Source organism: Lipophrys pholis (assembly GCF_963383615.2).
Source record: "Lipophrys pholis genome assembly, chromosome: 18".
Lineage (NCBI taxonomy): Eukaryota > Metazoa > Chordata > Actinopteri > Blenniiformes > Blenniidae > Lipophrys > Lipophrys pholis.
In genome coordinates this window covers 14,487,734-14,501,718 of record NC_137646.1, presented here as the reverse complement: position 1 = coordinate 14,501,718, position 13,985 = coordinate 14,487,734, and the positions used below count along the sequence as shown (strand labels likewise).

General features: G+C 42.0%; 2 protein-coding genes across 5 annotated transcripts; one reads left to right on the top strand and one right to left on the bottom strand.

The window, feature by feature from the left end:
* Positions 1-1,169: 1,169 nt before the first annotated feature.
* LOC308123702 (procollagen C-endopeptidase enhancer 2-like) lies at positions 1,170-8,454 on the top strand. Of its 2 annotated transcripts, XM_080486324.1 has the most exons (10): positions 1,170-1,290; positions 2,410-2,518; positions 4,682-4,940; positions 5,060-5,184; positions 5,760-5,896; positions 6,029-6,711; positions 6,804-6,884; positions 6,968-7,009; positions 7,055-7,138; positions 7,898-8,257. In XM_080486324.1, the coding sequence occupies exons 1-10, from the start codon at positions 1,199-1,201 to the stop codon at positions 8,026-8,028; spliced, it is 1,743 nt and encodes a 580-aa protein (XP_080342450.1). In that variant the 5' UTR covers positions 1,170-1,198; the 3' UTR covers positions 8,029-8,257. The 2 variants fall into 2 exon arrangements, with proteins under 2 accessions (XP_080342450.1, XP_080342449.1); XM_080486323.1 differs by having other exon boundaries at positions 1,174-1,290; positions 6,968-7,138; positions 7,898-8,454.
* A 63-nt stretch (positions 8,455-8,517) lies between these two features.
* Positions 8,518-12,750, bottom strand: LOC308123703 (transmembrane protein 272). Of its 3 annotated transcripts, none has more exons than XM_080486326.1 (5): positions 12,639-12,750; positions 10,874-10,959; positions 10,737-10,787; positions 10,448-10,654; positions 8,518-9,220 (listed from the first exon to the last, which is right to left on the bottom strand). In XM_080486326.1, the coding sequence occupies exons 2-5, from the start codon at positions 10,935-10,937 to the stop codon at positions 9,015-9,017; spliced, it is 528 nt and encodes a 175-aa protein (XP_080342452.1). In that variant the 5' UTR covers positions 10,938-10,959; positions 12,639-12,750; the 3' UTR covers positions 8,518-9,014. The 3 variants fall into 3 exon arrangements, with proteins under 3 accessions (XP_080342452.1, XP_080342453.1, XP_080342451.1); XM_080486327.1 differs by having other exon boundaries at positions 12,496-12,656; XM_080486325.1 differs by having other exon boundaries at positions 12,488-12,645.
* Between the last annotated feature and the right edge of the window lie 1,235 nt (positions 12,751-13,985).

Here is a 13,985-nt window from a genome sequence, read left to right as displayed (position 1 = left end):
CCAGAATGAACCGGGCGGCTCGGGGCAGCTGCTTTTCCAAACCACCGCAGTCTCCTTCTCCTCAACGGTGGTTTCTACCCAGAATCGTCACCGCAGCTTAAAAAAGACAAAAGGCGACGGCTTCGTTTAGAAATGAACAAAAAGCTGACCTCACTGCACAGGGTGATTAAAACTGATTGTAGCGTATGTGGGTCCTGTAGTGACACAGCTCCTATTAATAACCTCAAGAGGATATTTAAAGTTGCATTTCCTTTAACCATCTTTATTTCAATTGGGACTCTTTTCATGCCAGAGGAATATTTTGCCAAGTTTATTTCAAGTTTTCCATGATTTAAAAGTCGTTACTTGTACCTATTTTTGTCAAGTCTTTTGTATTTTTTTTCAACTAAACTGAATCGTTAACACTGGAAATTCAGCCTTATTGTTTTTTTATACCATCCTTTGTGTCTGTGTTTGTGGAGACTTTAAGGCCATGCTCTAAAGCAGACGGGTCACTAGTCCAAACACGGAGACAGTCACTCACATTTACATTCAAAAGTACCAATTACCTCAAATACATGTTTTGGGATTGTTGTAGGAGGAAAACAGCAGGACCTGCAGAATATCTACGCACAGGGCGAACATGCAAACTCTGCATGAAAGGACCCCCCCCCCCCCCCCCCCCCCCCCCCCGAGCTCAACTCAAACCGGGGGTCTTCCCGCCCCTGCGTGGCCCCAATCGTTATTTTATTTGGGGAAAAAGTGGAGGTACAGATGCTCAGCCTGCAGCCAACTTGCTGTGCAGTGAAGTGGTCTTTATACACGCATGTAACACAGAGTCTTTCAGCCCACACCTGCAGAAACATACGTTTCCATTACATTACCTGTTAATCAACAACACAGCTGCCTGGAGCATAACCAGCACGCTGTATAAAGTCACTTCCCTCTGAACTGTACATGCATTATGTTTGGCTGTAAGTCTGAGTAATTTATGCTTCCCCTCCTCTCTCATGTCAAACAGCCTTCTGTCCCCCATGTGATCCACCTCTTCCTTTCTTCTCCTCCCTTCAAGAACACACCACCTTGTCACATCAACTACCCCCCCCCCCCCCCTTCGTTCTCTAAACCTTACATCTCTCCACGCCTCTGCATCGCTTATCCCTCCTTCCTCTGACTTCTTCTCCTCCTCCCGTCTTTCCTGACCTGGGTGGACAGCAGGATGGAGGACAGGGAGTTGACAGTGTGCCTTCTCGTCATCTTGACATTAGGATGGACCTACGCTCAGAGCCAGACCAACGCCACAGATTCAAGGTAAAGAGTCGTTTTACATACTTATAATCTCCCTTTGAATGTGTTTTTCGTTTTCTTTTTTCTCTTTCTCTTTTTGCGTCCTGCGTGTGGACATGTGGCAAGCTGTTGAGATTAACTACTGTGTGTTTTCTGTTTCCTCTGCTGGTGGCAGTATTGTGATTACCAGTGGAAATAGAGGGTTGCAATGTTAGGAAGATGTGGTTGGCATCCCGTAAACACACAGACAGGCAGGCGGACACCAAGTAAAAACAGGCTCTAATTAATGGAGTGATTTAAGTGGACACATTTACATCCGCTCTTACCCCGAGTCCTGTGCAAAACTGTGAAATCAGTTGATTTTTTAACTTGATTCTACAATTTTTGGCGGCTGAAATGTTCATTTCTGTGCCCGTGTGCACTGACTTCTTCATGAAGGACAAACAAATGCCTGTGGCTCCAGAGGGTCAGAAGGGAGGGACTCCACCACCGAGATATTTTGACCAAATGTAGCCTTACACCACCGCAATACATATACAACACATTCCTGGAAGGCAAAAGAAAGCTGCGGAAGGTCATTGATCGCAAATCAAATTTGCTTCTCAATCAATGGAGTGACGTTCAATTCTAAAATCCACCCACACATTTTCAAGAGGAAACCAAGTTGACCACATGCAGCGTCTAAATAAGTGAGTCTAGGCCTGGCTAGTGGGGCAAAATTAAAAGTTGGCGTCGGCGTTGCTTTGATGTGTGTTTATCTGAGTGTGAAAAAGTGGGTCCATGTGTACGTTGGGTGTTTTCAAAGTGGCTGCCTGTTGAAGTCTGTCTTTACTTTCTTGTGGTGCAGTTAGTGCGCGGCATGAATATGCTGCATATTATTACTGGTTCAGTTTGACTAAGTTTTATTAAAAAAAAAAAAAAGAAAAAGGCACCATGAGGGTTCACTGGGAGCCTCCCTGGCCTACGAGAACAGAGACAGACTGTGCCACTGTGGTTTCCAACCGTGTGTGTGTGTGTGTGTGTGTGTGTGTGTGTGTGTGTGTGTGTGTGTGTGTGTGCATGGTTTTGCCTCAATACTCTTCAGTATAGCTGCAAGTTCATAGCAATGCAGTAAGACTGTAGTTTTCGTCTTTTCTCTTGCAGGCCAGTCTTCCACTGTGGCGGTCACCTGGTCACAGACTCTGGCATCGTGGCAAGCGAAGGGTTCCCGGGTCACTACAAACCCAACAGTAAATGCATCTGGTACATCACGGTGAGTCTTCAATCAATTTGGCAACAACAACCAAAACTACCTATTGCAAAAATTGTTGTTTTGGGTTTTTTTTTTTTTTATATTTTTAATCTTTTAACTTCTTATAGCATTCAGAATTTAAACCTGAGATGCAATTGAAGGATATTTTAAATCCTTTTTTCCATTTAATTTTATTCTATTGTGGCTTTTGTGGCTTGTTGAAGAAATAAACACAATTATAGTTCAGGTATACGTTATAGAAAATCTCAAAATCTTTATAAATGGGGTAAATTGTGTAATGTACAAATAAAGAAATATAGACGCTTGCACAATAAAGGGTGAGGGCAGTATGTGCATGTGTTTGAGTGACCTATTATTTGCAATATTTTTGAGCTTGTAATGAATTAATGTCGCCACACTTTTTTCCACATCAACTGAGTTGTTATGCGTGGGTCATCATTTGAAACACCATTTCAGAATTTTATGGTCTTTTAAATTGTCATCATCCAACGCAGCAAAAACTAATTTTGTGCAAATAAACAATGGATAAAACAGTTTCCAATAGAACCCATACAAATCTGACAAACTGATCTGATATCATCTGACTTCATGGATAAATAGATTTGTGTATCATCTGGATTGCAGTAGAAACACAGCTTATACATTTAAAACACAATTATACAGGCAGCATGCATAAATTTGTATGTGTCCTAACACAGAACCCTGTGGAACTCCACAGTCATGGCCATGATTCACTGTCAGTGACTCCTAAATACTGCATGTGTTTGTTGACCAGGTCAGTAATATATAGTTCATAGTATAAAGAAATTCTCTGAAATTTAAAAAAATGGTTTGCAAAGAAGTAAAGGGGAAGTCGTTTACTCTGTGATACGCAATGGAAAATTCATTTCTAAAGCTCCAATGGCAACAAAAAAACAAAACATCAGTAAAGCTATGTTGTTCCATAGTCTAGCAAGGCCAAGCTCTCATCTTTGTTTGAAGTCACATTGCCTGATTAGTCAACATTAAATCTTTAAAAAAAATAAAGGTTAGTTCTGACACAAACAGCATGAGATCGTGATTAAATACTGCTATCTTACAGACAACATTGCAAGTCCCGAACCATTTCATTAATGAACTTGCCCCATTTCAGACAAATCTCACAAATATTCTGAATTTTGAGGTTACAGAAATATGCTCTTCATTTTCGGTATACAATCTTCCTCGATAGTGTAAAGAATTCTGCCCCTATGGTCAGGACAAATTAGTGCATGGCGTTTAAAATAATCACGGATTGCATAAATGAAAACTCTTTAAAGGACTTAGAGTCGTTCCAAAGGAAGAAACTGTTGCTTTTATTAGTTTTTTTGATTTTTAAAGTGAGAAATTTAGCTATGGTATTCTGTGTAAGACAATCAGAGATGACAGCAACAACCCGCAGCTTTAAAAGAGGTGTCAACTTTTTGGCTTCTTTGCTACAGTCAATTTAGAGATAAATATTTATTTAAGTGTTTTTGAATTCTTAGAGGAAACTGGAGTACTCTGAGAAACCCCCCCCCCCCGGACCCACAACAAAAATCTGAGGGGTAGTGAATCTGCCGCTCTGGAGCCACATGTGGCTCCTCAGCTCCATGAAGCTTTTGCAATATTATTTGTAATATTGCATTCCACACTGATTTTAAAAACTGGTCTCATCTCCTGGCTAAAAGGCAGGTAAAACAGCTGAACCAGCCAGAATAGAGGGTTTAAAAAAAATGCTATTATAGCTCAAACTGTTCTAAGAATTGGACTCACAGTGTGGCTGTGAACAGCTAAATGTTTAAATTCCATGATTTTCTTTACTTAATTTCAGATAGTTAACATGTCTTGTGGCTCCAGACAAATTTCATTTGGTGAAAATCTTCAAGAATAGCTCTTTGACTCATAAAAGGTAGCAGATCCTCTGTTAGCTCATTGCCCTGTTGCAATATTACAAACTAAATAGAATAAAACTATATGAAATTGAATAGTGAGTCTTTTGACCTGTACGAGCACAAATTTGCGAGAAGAAGAAACAAAACCTTCTGGGCAGAATCTTTAGGAGTATCGCTCTGGAAATGAAGATCAAAGTCTTTTAAGTTGAACGATTTCATCTTGTGGATGACCAGCCTTTTCGTTACATATGCACATGCTGTGATCCCCCAGGTCCCGGAGGGTCATGTGGTCATGCTCTCCTTTCGCCTCTTCGACATGGAGGCCGACCCCACCTGTCGCTACGACTACCTGGACGTCTACAATGGTCACACCCGCCTGGTGCAGAAGCTGGGCCGCTTCTGCGGGACGTTCAGGCCCGGCGCCGTGATCTCCACCTCCAACACCATGATGATGGAGATGGTGTCCGACGAAGCCACTGGGGGGAGGGGCTTTCTGGCTTCCTTCAATGCTGGGAAGCCACACATGGAAGGTGTGGAGACCCAATGTTCACTTTCTGGAGATAAATCATGTTTTATTATGTTTCTCATGCAGTATGCCCATTTCTTTCTTTCATTTTATTATTATTTTTAAAAAAAATCATTCTCACAGAGATTCAGTTCTGCGGTGGACGGCTGACTAAAGCTCAGGGCTCTGTCCGGACGCCCAACTGGCCAAACTCCAATTACCCTGCAGGCATCAGCTGCTCCTGGCACATCTCCGTAGAGCCAAGCAATGTAAGATTCCTACTAGTCTCAATTACCTAAACATATTCCAAAAACTAAAAGATCAAGCTTTGAAACGATGGTTGGAGCCTCCAGCAGCCGTCATGGTGATTGCTTGCTTATTAGAAGTGTTTGTGTTTATTCTTTCTGCCCTAGCCTACAAGGTCCAGATTGTCTCCCCCCCCCAGAAAGGAGACATTTATTTAATTCAATTACTTAGATGAAAGAAAGAAACCAGATGTCATTCTGGTGTGTTGAATCTCTGCGTTGATGCTGGAGGAGAAGAAGGAATGAAAATAGCGGGGAAGGGGCCCGTCACGAGGAAATGTTCAACCTCGTGTTCCCAATGTGGTGACAGAGTCCAAATGAAAGGCTCCATTGAGCCCCGCGGGCGTGTTTGTGTGTGTCAAGAGATTGAGCGTGAGGAAAGAGGAAAGGTAGGAAGGCCAAGAGAGGGAGTAAATGCTTCTCTGTATTTCACGGCTCTGCACTGTACGAGTTTCATGAGAGTTTTTCAGGAATAAACATAAACCGGCGGACTGCCCCGTTAGGAATTTCAGAGTTCGTGTGCCCGACCTCTTTTTCAGGTGATCGAGGTGAACTTTCAGAAGCTGGATCTGGAGCCTGATACGTACTGTCGATATGACTATGTGGCGTTGTTTAATGGGGGAGAGACCGACGACTCAAGGAGGATCGGGAAATTCTGTGGGGACAGAGCACCAGGGTGAGGTTACCCTGCAAGAATAGGTTTTAATAAGTTGTTCTTTTCTTTATCTCAATGTATATAACAGCTTATTTCCATTCATTCATGTGTCCTTGTCTTCCCTGCTCTTTGACTGTCCAATTATCCACTAAGAACTATTGTGACCAATGGGAACCAGCTCCTTGTCCAGTTCGTGTCCGACCTCAGTGTGACCTCAGACGGATTCATGGCCTTCTACTCCAGCGTTCCCCGTGGGTCTCGGAGACCCACTGCAGGAGGAGACTTCATCCACAGTCCTCAGACCACCTCCACCCCTCAAAAGATAAAGCCCAGCAAACCAATCAAACCAACCCCGAAACCCAATCCTAAACCGAGACCAGGCCTTGTGTCCAAACCCACACCGAAGCCTCCTAAGAAACCACTGGTGAAGAGGCCACTTGTAAAGAAACCTCTGCTACGTAAACCTACCGGCAAGCCTGCAGTCAAACCCACACCTAAACCCAAACCAGCCAAACCCACACCTAAACTACCTTTGAAAAAGCCCACACCCAAACCTAAACCTGCACCGAAACAAAAACCTACACCTAAGCCTAAACCTACACCCAAACCCAAACCGAAGGTTCTCAAGCCGACACTCAAACCCAGCATCAAGGCCAAACCCACACCGAAACCTGCACCAAAGACCAAACCGACAAGAAAACCCCTTATCAAGCCAGTGAAGCCCACCCCTCGGGGTGGAATTAAACCAACAACCAAACCGAAGCAAAAGCCAAAACCATCACCGAAACCCGGACCAGGCAAGACGGTAACCAAGAAGCCTGCCGTGAGCAAGAAACGTAAGTGGAACTCCATCAGCTCAGCCACTTCACTCCAGATAGTGTGTTAGGATGCAAGGTTGTGTTCTTGACATTTGTTTGTGTGTGTACAGCGTTGCCACTGAACCCACTGTGTACACAACCCTGCAAGAGAGCAGGAACCCTCCAAACAAGCTTCTGCCCACACGACTTTGGTGAGAAACATGAGAACTTCCCCCCGGGTCATTTCATTTTCTGAACTGAAAATTTCCCTCTAACGCTTCGGCGTCTCCTTCAGTGATCGCCGGTAAAGTTACATCTGTGACTCCCGGACCGAGAGGCTCAGCAACTGTTGAGGTGTTCCTGATCAAGGCCTACAAAGCAGGACGCCTCAACATCACCAAAGCGGGACCCGTCATGTCGGTCACGCTGACCTCCACCTGCAAGAGATGCCCTGCGGTCGCCAAAGGTACAACGTCCAAACTCTGGATTTATCGAAGGGCAAACGCAGAGAGACGGGCAACCACACACGTTCACATCACGGGCAATTTAGAGGCAACAATTAACGTCAACAGCAGGTTTTCTACCGTGGGAGGAAAACACATAGGAAAGATTCCAACCCACACTGGTTCCGATAACCTTCTCTCTGTGAGGGGAGAGAGCCAACCACTACATCACTGCTGCCACAAAGGCTCAACACAACTCTGAGATATGCAGTATATGTATTTTAAACCAATAGAAGAATACATAACAAACCTTCAAATGGGTACATTTTCATATTGAATACAACTGTGCATCCATTTTTCTTTATTTCAGGCAATTTAGGCCTTTTAATTATGCAGAATTAAAAATGTCAGGTCTTACCTCAGGTGTGTTTAAACCTTATTTAGGTTTGGCAAAATGAATATTTAAAAAAAAAAAAAAAAAAGCTTTATTGTGTTTCATCAAACTCATTGCAGCTGCAACTGACAATATTTGGCCTTTATCAAGCAACACGTTTCATAATGAGTGTATGTCAAATAATCTCAATGTTTGCTGATGATTCTTCACTTAAATTGTGGAACCAAATGTGAAACAATCGACTGTATATAAGGAAACAATACACCAAGATGTATACTTACCAAAGGATTAAACAAAAACAAACTGTTGCCACCTTTTTGGTCGATAACAAAAACCCATTTCTCTGAAGATATTTGACATTGTTCTCCCGAATGCGTTTCCTCTCCAGGCCTGAACTACGTGCTGATGGGAAAAGTTGACGCGGAGGGTAACGGCCAGCTCAGCCCCTCCAGCTTCACGCTCCTCTACAAGCCAATCCACGCCAAAGCACTGGCAGCCCTCGCCCGCAAGTCGTGCTGACACATGTGCTCGCACCATGAAGGCCCTAACACTTTCAAAACAAAACAACTTCACCTGAACCGTGAAGTTGTTCCAAGCACTAACTGGGATGTTTTTTTTCTTCAAAGTTTGTGAAGTTACATTTTAACCATACATGAATATATATATAGTACATTTTGTATTTTGTATGTAAATTATATGGTTCTATATTTCTGTGTTATAGGATGCATAATAAACAGTTGTTGGGGGTAATTTGGTTTTCTATAAATAGTCCAGTTAGGGAGGAAACGCAGAGCCGAGACTCGACAGCAGATGACAACAACTTCTGAGAGCAGAGAGCAAACTGCTCTACGATCAGCGTCAACATTATGGACCAGAGGATTTTTAAATAAAAGAGCCGAGAAATCTTTAAAAACATTCACAGTAGTTTGGTGCAAAAGTGGCAGTTGTCAGTGTTTATTAATCTTTCTATTACTTTGACCAAAAGTTATAGACATAACAGATTCATACTCTTGTCTTTTGCATGCATTTTAATTCTTTATTTTACAAAATACATTTGATTTCATTTGATGATTCACATTAAATTACATGTCATCTTAATATTTTGTGTACATTTTACAGCAGTGAAGGAATTAGTTTAGTGAATAAGAGTTACAAAAGGAAAACAAACCAGCAGACAAAAAAGAAAAAATCTTTTTCTCTTAAGTGCATCATCAGGCAGATGTGAGAACATAACTGAATTTGGAAAAAGCCATGTTGATATCGATTGACAGAACCGTATTGATTAAGTGCCTAGGACCATGAATGTAAAAATATACGATTTCTTCATGTATTGTGGTAAATCACGTAACCATTTCACCTCGTTTAGATCAGCCAACATGAGCCTTGACCCAAGTTTAAATCATCCATCACTGGATGTGTGCTCTGGGCGCCGTACTCGCAATGCTAGCGTCTCCAGCAGTAACCTCTGGTGCAGGCCCGCGCCCCGGCTCCCCGCCGCTCCGCATCTAAGTGTCGTCGGGATCCTCGCAGCCGAACACGAATCTACAGACGAGGAGGCAGCAGCCGCAGACCAGCAACAGACCCAGGAGGATGTAGACCAGGGTCATGGTCCAGAAGGCGAACAGGTAGAGCGTCTTGTTGCAGTACTGCTCAATATTCGTCGTGTTCTTGTTGAAGTCTGGCTTGTAGACAGAGTAGATCCACACATTACCTACAAAATAGAAACGGTCCATTAGTAGTTGATCACGACACACACAGGCGGACGGACTGGAAGCAATACGATGAAATAGCTCTACAACTAACCCAATAATATTGTGTTTTCACTTTTATTCTCAGTTCATACTAGTTAACATGGTTCTGAGACTGAGCAATTAAAAAAAAAAAGAAAAGGCTGCATTTTGGCTACATTTTGAACCAATAGTAGCAGGATGGAGCTGTACACGTTTGCACATGTTAACTCTCATGACTCACAGCGAGAGTATCTCAGGTACCGAGTCCTGCTTGAAGGCTTTGAGTGAATTCTGCATAGTTTCCATGTACATGCAGGGACCTTCGCAAGGTATGACAGTTTCTTCCCTTAGTTGAAAAACATGCATTTCTTGACCGACTGGTTGCTATAAATTGCTTGTAGAGAGTCTGTATTATTGTTCTGTCTCACTGTGTCCCATAGTTAGAGCTCCTGAAACCCTCAGTCAGACGAAGCTTCATCTTTTGGACTTTGTAGCAAGAAGCAAGAGCAAAGTCTCTCCGAAAACCACAAAGCAATGAGCTTCCTCACCATAACGCAGACTGCATGATGGACAATACGCCCCTCCCTATATGCCGTCTAGCGAAACAACAGCCAAGGGAACCGGCTTAGCAGGATCAGGACGTAATAGGCTGCTGACTTGATTTTGCACAGATATGCAGATCTTTTGGAATTTTGCTTTTGTATGTGAAAAGAACTGATGGAACAGCTGTTTTATAGATGACCGACTTATACAGTTTAAGTTATTCCCCACTCTACCAAAAAAAAATATTTTTGTGCCTACCTTAGTAGCAAGGGACAAAGAATACTATCCTATGCAGCAGTTTAATTTTATTATTATTACTATTATTTTTCTGCGGGTGACTAGTTCCACACTGTTGAGAGCACAGACCCCAAAAGCACATCAAACTGTGGGGCACAACGTTCATTAATGACGAGACTAACCGTTTCTGAATAAATCGCAAAAAACTGCTAAAAAAAGTCCCATACAAATGAGATAAAAGGAGATCTGCGTCGGTTGCCATGGAGACGTCGAGATCAAGCAAGAGAGGCAGGCACACAAAATTTCCTTTGGAATTTTCTAGTTTTTTTTAATGAGTACTGTTGCCGCGGGGAACATTCTAACACAGGTGAACAAGTGGAAAACCTCCAAATAGCCAGGTGACGCTCGGCGCAATTCTGTAATTTCACCTGTGATAAACCAGCAGAAGAGGAAGACGGACGTCAGCGAGTTCCAGACTTTGCAGGCGCGGGTCAGCGAGGTGGACGGCTCGTCTTTCCCCTGCCGGGTTCCCGGCAGGCAGGAAACCACACTCAGCATCACACCAAAGACCCCCACCACTATCAGATAGATGGGGATGTGGTGGTTGCGTGGACAGTCGTGCAGGTACACCGACCCTGGTGAACACGGGGCGACGGCAGGAGGAAGTTAAAACTCTGTGTGTCGGAACAAATTCAAGAAAATGGATCTCCGACTTACCGATGGCAATCTGAGCAATGGGGATGGCAATAAAAAACACCTTGCAAATGACTGCAAGAACAAAAACAAATAAATTAACCTTTTTAATTGCCGTTTGAAAAACAAGAGTCCATGGTTGAGTCGTCGCCTGGTCTCACCTAGGTTCGGTGCCGAGGGTTGAGGAGGGTTCCGGATCTGCTCCATGAGCCCAGTGTTCGACATCGTCAGCAGTTCGGTGTTTAACCTGAAGACAAAAGACGGTGACAGACGGGCAAAGTAAAGCAACACCGTTTACATTCTTCCGGAACACGATTCTGCACCGGTGTGATGGACGTAAGATTGTGTTCTTCAGCCTCTCTGCATTGGCTCCATGAAGCTTTCACTAAATTCTACGCAAATAAACACTTAACTTAATTTTCCACAACAGGGTCATTTTCAAAAGGACTGTTAACTAAAAAAATATATAAAAAATAGATACAAGTAAACTCTGGAAAAATGGTTAAAACCACAAGAAATGAAAAAAAAAAAAGAAAAGATAAAACGGTTTAAAAAAAACCCAAAACGCTTAAAATTGCTAAAATGTCAAAATGGTTTACAGAAAATGCAAAAACAAAGACTGAAACTATGAAATTCGGGTACAAAAACAGGTCAAATATAATGAAATGTTCAGTGTTGAATTATAATTGAAACCTCATAAATAAACCATAACAGTATTTTTTTGGGATCAAAACTATTTATGAAAGTTTACAAGCTGCATCAGCCTCATTTTAAAGGTTAAACGTGTTTTGCGGCTCCAGTTAAACTTGATTTGGTGGAAAATCCCCCCAAAATGGCTCCTTTTGGTGATAAAGGTTGCAGGCCCCCGGTGTGGCCCGTCTTTTATCTTTCCCACATGTAATACATTACTCCTTTCTCTCTGATACTTTATGGACTCCCTGTGATAAAAGCAAGAAGTTGGAACAACTAAAAACAAAAAGACATTTTATAACATTTTCCACTCACATAGACATCAGATCGGTTCTGAACCAATCAGAAATCATGAAAGCCACTTAACCTCAACACTGTAGTCCAAAGTTCACTTGATCATTTGCAGGATTTTGACTTAAAATGACTCCTGCGTCAAGTATCCTATTTATTATTTAAACTATAAATGTTGATTTTTTTATTTTTATTTCAGCAGTTGACGTCCACTGTTGAAATGGAGAAACAACCACAAACACCAAAATGTTGAACTTCTATTGATGTGAAGATCTGTAATCATCAGTGAGCGTTTGAACAAGTAACTTCAGCCTGCAAACACACCAGCTCATGTAAATTGAGAGCATGCTGTTTCAGTTTTATTTTCCCCAGTCTGGTTGGATTCCGATAAGAGGCAGGGAATTTTATGAAACAGTTACAAGGCAAAGTCTAACAACAATGGAATAAAACATTACCCATAATGCAACTTACAAAAAAAATAAAAAATCTTTCAGGGTAGCACAAATGTACAAAATTCTGGTTTATTCTGGAAAATGAAATGTTGAAAGAACTCCTGATGGCGTCTGTGTAACTAAGAAGCCAAAACATTTGAGTTAACATAGAACTCACATATTAACTAAAACTTTCTGAAGGTTTGATTCATGACCCCCCCCCCCCTCATTATTAACCTGCAACAGGTGAGTAAATTGAACTTTTGTACTCAAGAATATGAACACTCAAAAAACAAACAACAAAAACGAGGTTGAATGTCGTTCCCAGAGGGTGAGTCACATGTCAAACAAATGCAGTCAAACCAGCCCACTGAAGTTGGAGAGAGACGCGGAGCGTGTCTGCTGTCCGATAATGGGCTCATCGCCCCTCAGGCTGATACTGCAGCGTCCAGACCAGAAACGTTCTGCGCGCGAGAGGAGAAAACAGTGTTCCAGTCTTATGTCCCACACTTACCTTCGTTAAAATCTTCTCTCCGCCTGCCGCCGACTGCTTCTCTCTGACAGCCGCGCCTTGTTCAGATGGATGCCAAGCCTCCGCCTCACGGACACGCGCACAGCACAGGAATGAGCGCATTCACGCGGTGAGCCGATAAAGTAGTTCATGTTGCAACTTCCTGCACACCAGGACTGAAAAAAAAATCAGATTTTTCTAATTCCCTGCTCTTCAACATGACATCTTTGGTGCATATTTAGGATGTAAGAAGAGGCAGACGAAAGATTATTTATTCCAGGTAACATACTGCTTTAGAATGAGATCTGTATTTATAGGAAGAACTGAGTAGAAGTTATGGCTCTCCACATACTCATCTGACCCCACTCACAAAAACAAAACTATTGCTGCACATCTTTTATCTATGATGCAATAAAGATCTAATGAATTTTAAACTATTACAGTATCTTCTTTTTATGTTAAAATATGAGAACTCACAGTACAAGTTTTCATTGAACAAAAAGAAAGACTAAAAAGCTCAAAACTATTGAGAGGAGCCAAAGAGATAGATTTCTGAAATTAATTCTGGTTTATGCTATAAAACGTATGGAAATGGAGACAAAATTCTGTGTTTTGAAACATGTCAATAAAAGAGGCCATCTAATTCGTACCAAAAACATCAATCAAAGTCTTTTTTTATTCATTGGTTTAGTGGTAGAGCTTTTATGTAGACGCTGACTTTAAATAATGCTGAATTGAGACTTTAAACATTTCATGTATAAATGAAGCCATGAATGTTATGAATATGAAGCTAAAAAAACCTCAAATGAATGAATCACAGTGGTATAGTAGGTGGCACGCTTGCCTCACGATTCTCTCTTTTTCTGTAAATATGCTATTTAATTGATAATAAAAACACTGTAGCCTTGCTTGTGTTTTCAGGTTGAAGTGCACACGTTGACGGTTTACATCCTTCACTTTTGCACACTGGCTCGGACTCCTGATAATCAAATGCTGCCAAATAGGAAGAGATAATGGCATGAAGTGCCCTTAACTTTTATCCCAATTTTGCTTTGCATTATAACATAGTGGAGGTGTGTCACCATTGCTGCATTGAACTCCACGGGCTTCTGAAAAGGAACAAACACAATTCTAATTGTACTTTTTTGAGCTATGAAAATCTTTCGATGCTGAGGACTAAATGTCCTGTTGGCCCTGTAAATGACAGGATTGGTGTTGACAGGAGCAGTGGAGGTTGTGATTTTGGACAAACTAAACTACAATCAGAAAGAAGACCTTTGACCTCTGTCCTGCAAGTCTGCTTGCTTCAGTGGACCTGAATCCAATGACCAGGTCATCATCAAGCCTCTG